This window comes from Bison bison, unplaced genomic scaffold, assembly GCF_000754665.1.
Source record: "Bison bison bison isolate TAMUID 2011002044 unplaced genomic scaffold, Bison_UMD1.0 scf7180017850895, whole genome shotgun sequence".
Taxonomy (NCBI): domain Eukaryota; kingdom Metazoa; phylum Chordata; class Mammalia; order Artiodactyla; family Bovidae; genus Bison; species Bison bison.
The window spans coordinates 22937-28530 of record NW_011481468.1 but is presented as its reverse complement, the minus strand read 5'-3'; the positions used below and the strand labels follow the sequence as shown (position 1 = coordinate 28530).

At 51.7% G+C, this 5594-nt stretch overlaps 1 protein-coding gene across 1 annotated transcript in view; it reads right to left on the bottom strand.

The window, feature by feature from the left end:
- Positions 1-5594, bottom strand: part of LOC104995561 (sodium/glucose cotransporter 1-like) — a 17945-nt gene that overhangs the window by 2633 nt on the left and 9718 nt on the right. The window contains exons 4-5 of the mRNA XM_010849477.1: positions 5350-5409; positions 273-377 (exon numbers count right to left, since the gene is read on the bottom strand). Coding sequence (XP_010847779.1) covers positions 273-377; positions 5350-5409 — 165 coding nt within the window. The remainder of the gene's footprint in view (positions 1-272; positions 378-5349; positions 5410-5594) is intronic.

Below are 5594 nucleotides of genomic sequence, written 5' to 3'. Positions count from 1 at the left end.
AGGCCGTGGACTGTTTCAAGGAGGGGCGGGGCACCTCCTGATAACATCATGGGAATAAGCCCAAGGTTCTCTGGGAACACAGGCTCGGGAGGCAAAGAAGGCGCTCTGCCGCTTCTCCTGTGTACTACCCAGCTGCTTTTTCTCTGCTTTAGTTTAGACAGTGGAGGCCGACATGTGACTCAGGGAGCCCAGAGTAAACTCCTGGGGCTCATCTAGTCCCGCCTATCGGTTTCCATGTTTCCCTTCCCTGGACTCGCCTTTACACAACTCACCGAGATCTTACTGAAGATATAGATGACTAAGTACAGAACAGCGAGGAGGAACTGGATCCGGTAGCCACCAAACCTCTTCCTCAAGTATCTGGGCAGCGTCACTACCTGAAGAACAGTAAGAGAAGCCCCTGTGAGGCAGAGGGCTCACGGAGTGCCGGCTGGCACGGAGACACAGCCCGGGAGCCTCGGGTGCTGTACACGAACACCTGTGGGGGCGCGGGAATCAGGAAGGAGAGGTGATACCGCTGTCTTCAAGAAGCTTGGAATCTAGCTGCTGTTCAGTCTTTGGAAAGCGGAAGTAATGACGTTGCCTATGATGACAAATGACTTTCGTGACATAATCATACAGCAAAATCGAATGTTTTATCAGATACTACAAATATACCACGTTGTTGAGAGACACACGACCTGACTCCACAGCTCTCCGGGTCCTCCGTGCTCATGCTGCTGGTGTGCGTGCGGGTGTCCCGAACCATCCTGCTCATTTCTGCCTCCACCATCTCATGCTACATGTGCCCAGGGGCAAGAGCACCCCTGTCGCTCAGCAGACGCCTGGCCCCAAGCACAGGGGCTCACGGAGGCAAAGGCACCCCCGGTAACTGAGTGTCCTCCTATGCACTCACCCCGCCTCACACGTGCGCGTCCTGGCTGCTCCCTGCAGCCCTGGCTGGGGGTGCGACACCCGCAGCTTCTACTCGTTTCCCTCCAACTGGTCCCCAGTCACGCCTGACACAGTCAGTCAGCCCCAAGCCATCCCACACCCAGGGCGCCGTCACAAGGTATGGCACAGCAGCTCACAGGGTAGAGACACATGGTGGTCGTGCAGCCCCAGGGCCGGACGCGTGCAGTGTCGGGAGGCCAGTTCCCTTGGGCCGCGAGGAAGGGCGGGCCCGGCCCCTCCCCTCAGCTTGCGGCCGTCTTCCTGCGGCTGGCCCGCCTCCCCTCTGTACGCCTCTGTGTCCAGTGTCCTCTTCTCATAAAGTCATGCTGAATTAGGACCCGCCCTCACGACCTCATTTTAACTCAGTTACTGCTTTAAAGACCTTATCTCAAAAGATGTCACAATCTAGGGTGATTTTCCTGGGATTACAGCTTCACAACTGCAAGTGTTAGACTGCAAGGCAAACCAAGCCTTTCACGATTTTAATGCCCTCTCTACAAGTATTTTAAATGCTTAAGTCTTATGAGGCGTGGTTTACACACAGTAAAACGATCCGATTTTAAAATCTGAGGAGTTTGGGTAAATGCACACAGTTGTGTGGTCACCACCACACGAGAGATACAAGGCACTGCCAACGCCCCTCAGAGCCCCGAGGGCGTGTGGTCACCACCACACACAAGATACAAGGCACTGCCAACGCCCCCCAAAGCCCCGAGGGCGTGTGTCTGGGACCTTCTCCACCCGATCCTGGGTATCCAGCTCACCTCCCCTGGAGCTCAAATCCTGTCTGGCTACTTTCACCTGCCACCACGCCCTGTAGGTCATCCATGCTGGCACTTGACTCCTTAGGGCCGCCGAGTGCTGTGCTGCAGGCTGTCTGTCCGTCCCCCACACAATTCAGGTTATTTCTAGGTTCGGACGTTATGACTGGAACTTCCTGCGCAGTCTGGGTGTGGACCTGCACCTTCATGTCTCTGGGGTTGGGGGAAGCACCACACCCAGGCACAGAGCAGCTGGGTCCTAAGGCGTAACTGGGCAAGAAACTGCCAGCCTGTTTCTAGAGTTCTCTCTGGAAAGGCAGGGGGTCCCCGAAGCTCCACAACCTCTCCTGCTCTTGATGCATCAGCCCTCTTTATCTCAGCGGTTCAGTGTATCTATGTGGGATCCTAAGTAGCGTTTCCCTAACCATCAGTGAGAGCGAACACCCTTTCATGTCATTATCTGCCATTTGTAGTGAAACGTATGGTGAGATGCTGTCTTGTTATAAATTACAAGAGCTTTTTAAAAAAATGTGTATATTCAGGACATAAGTGTTTCATTATGAATCATTTCACTTTAGTTCAGTCGCTCAGTCGTGTCCGACTCTGCGACCCCATGAACCACAGCACGCCAGGCCTCCCTGTCCATCACCAACTCCCAGAGTTTACTTAAACCCATGTCCATTGAGTCGGTGATGCCATCCAACCATCTCATCTTCCATCGTCCCCTTCTCCTCCTGCCCTAATCTTTCCCAGCTTCAGGGTCTTTTCCAATGAGTGAGCTCTTCGCATTACGAATGTGTTCTATAAATATTCCTCCGCAGTCTCTAGCTTGACTTCTCATTTTCTTAAAAATCTCTTTCAAAGAGTAAAGTTTAAAATTATACTTTGAAGTCCAATATATCAATTTCTCCCTTTATGGTTTGTATAAGAAATGTATACCTAACCAATAACCTTCATTTTTTTCTTTGCAATGGTTCTTCTTTAAATTGATGTCTAAATGACATATAACCTTATATCAGTTTCAAGTGTACAACATAATGTTTCAATATTTGTATATATCTCATCTTCTTTTTGACCATACAACTTGCAGGATCTTAGTTCCCAGACTAGGGACTGAACTGGACCCTGGGCAAGGAAAGCATAGAGTCCTAACCACTGAATCGCCAGGGAATTTGCTCATCTTCATTTTAAAAAATACTTCTGCTGGGCATAGAGTTTTTGGTTGACAGCTTGTTCTTCCTTTCAGCATCTGGCTGCATCATTCTGATGTTTTCTGGCCTCCACTGTTCTGAGCAGAAGTCGTCTATCAAGCATATCACTGTTCCCCTGCACGTAACGTGTGATTTTTCTCTCACCATTTTCAAAACGTGCTCTTTAGCCTTGCTTTTGGCATTTTCACTGCGATGTGCGCCTACGTGTAGTTTCGTGTTTACTCTATTTGGTAGAGGCTAAGCTTGCTGAACCTGGAAATTAACGTTTTCACCAGAGGAGATATTTCCAGTTATTATTTCTTCAAATAATGTTTGGGGTTACAATTTGGGGGCACCTGTGAGCTTCACAATCTTCGCTCAGATTCGGGAAGTTCTCAGGCTGTAAGCGACCTTTCTGCCTGCCTCTCCCCCTCTCCTCCCGGGGCTCCAGGAGGTGCTGACTGTTTCTTCCACGGTGGCCCATCGTCCACAAGGGCTCTCTCCACTGTCTCTCATCCCTCTCCCCTTGCTCTCCTCTGACTGTGCGTGCTCAGTCGCCAAGTCAGGTCTGACTCTTTGCGACCCCAGGGGCTGCAGCCTTGCCAGGCTCCTCTGTCCCCAGGCAAGAATACTGGAGTGGGTTGCTACTTCCCCCTCCAGGGGATTTTCCTGACCCAGGGATGGAACCCACATCTCCTGTGTCTCTGGCACCGGCAGGCAGATTCTTTACCACTGAGCCCCTTGGGAGGCTGCTTCTCCTTGACTGGGTCGTTTCGAGTGGCCCGTCGCTGAGTTCACAGGATCTTCCTTCGCTTTGCTGAGTCTGCTGTAGACGCTTTCAACTGCAGTCTTCACTTCGTTCACTGCAGTCTTGAGTCCAGAATTTCCATTTGGTTATTTCTATGGCTTTTCTCTGTTCAACTAGTTTCCTTTACGCACTGTTTTCTTTACTCTGTTGAACTGTCTTTCTGTGCTTTCTTGTAGCTCACCGAGTTTCCTTCAGACAACCATCCTGAACTCTTTATCAGGTAGGTCTCTGGGGTTCGTCTATGTTAAACTACCGTGTTTCTCTGGTGGTGTCACATTTTCTTGATTGTTCCTGCTCCTTGTAGTCCTGTGTTGCTGCCTCTGCACTGAGGCAGTGGTTACCAGCCCTTTCCCCTGACTGCTTCTGGAGAGAGACAGCTTCCATCAGTCCTGCTAGGGCTTCTGAGACTTTCTCAGACCTTGTCTATGGACACACTGGCTTCTCATGTCCTCTTCGATCCTACAAAGCCAGGCTGTGTGCTGACGGCCTCCCGAGGGTGGGCCGAACGCTCACCTGCGGCTCTCCCAGCTCCAGAGTCAGGCTGGTTTCTGCACGTGCCACTAGCTTTCCGCCGGGGCTCAGCACCCGCCACTGGGGATAAGCAAGGGGAGCCGGCTGACGGGTGGACGCGCACGTGGGTGATGCTCGCAGCACGGCAGGAGTGTCCGTGGGCAGCTGGGCAGATCTGCAGGTGAGGAGCCCCCAGCAGCTCGCTGGCAGTCTTCCTGAGAAGAGTCTATGAGGGGGCTCTGTGTTTCTCTGATGCCGTCTGAGAGCCCTGGGAGCTGCTCTCCAAGTCACGCCCTGTCCCCTGGTCCCACAGTGCACTGCAGCATTCCGGAGGGAGGGAGAGCCAAGCAGGGCACTCTGGCAGCACACTGCACGGCCGGTGCAGCCAAGCCCGTTCACGTGCTCCCTTCCCTCACGGGAGACACCTCAGGCTGAGACGCGCTCTCCTGGCACAGAGCTGTGCCGCCTTGGGGTGGCGGGTGATGTGGGTAAGTAGGCCCGCCCGGCTCACCCTCTTCAGTGCGTCGAGTCTTGGATGTTTTTCTCCAAAAGAATGACTCCTGCACTTCCACCAAGGCCCCTGTGTGTGGTTACCGTCTAAAGTGGGATCCTCTGACAGGAAGCTCTGCCTGCCGTGCTGGTGACACCGCTCCAGGCAGCCCTGTGGACGCTGGCCCTGGGCCTCTCTTCTCGGCCCCCTCGCCAGGCGCTGACACGCCTGCCCTCAGCTCTCGTCACACTTCAGAACCAGCCTGTCGGGTTCCGCACAGCCTGTTCTGGATTTAGGGAGACTAACACCGTTAGTTCTGACTACATTGTTGGGCTGCTGTCTTCCAACTGTTAACAGAGTTGTTCCCTTCATTAATTTAGGTCTTATTTTTTAACAAAGTTTTAAAATGTTTTCTATAAAAGCCTTCAGAGGGGAACCCTTGAATAAGATCCAGAATGAAACACTGGCAGTTACTGGCTCCTGTTTATCCGTGTCAGCTGATATTATTTCAGGCATTTCTTAGGATTTAGGGATGTCAGTACAAGGATCAAAAGATTGAGAAGTTTAACTTGTCCTCTAAAATGTTTTTATGTACAACTATAATATTTGTAAGAAAAAATACTGCAGAGACCAGACTAACTGATCATGGATACTCACGCCAGACTTCATATAAACAGGAGAAAACACCCAGCCAAGAGCACAGAGGATGAATGCGGCCTGAAACCAAGAAGAGAAGAGCGATTACATCAGCGTCCCATCTTGATCAGGCTCTTAAAGGGGAGGCAAACTCAGTTACTAACTGTTTTGAGCCCCAAAGCTGCATCACTCCTGGGAACCCTGCAAACAGCAGCCCGAGAATAAGCCTCCAGGAGGAAATCACCTTACAGACAAAATCACCTTAC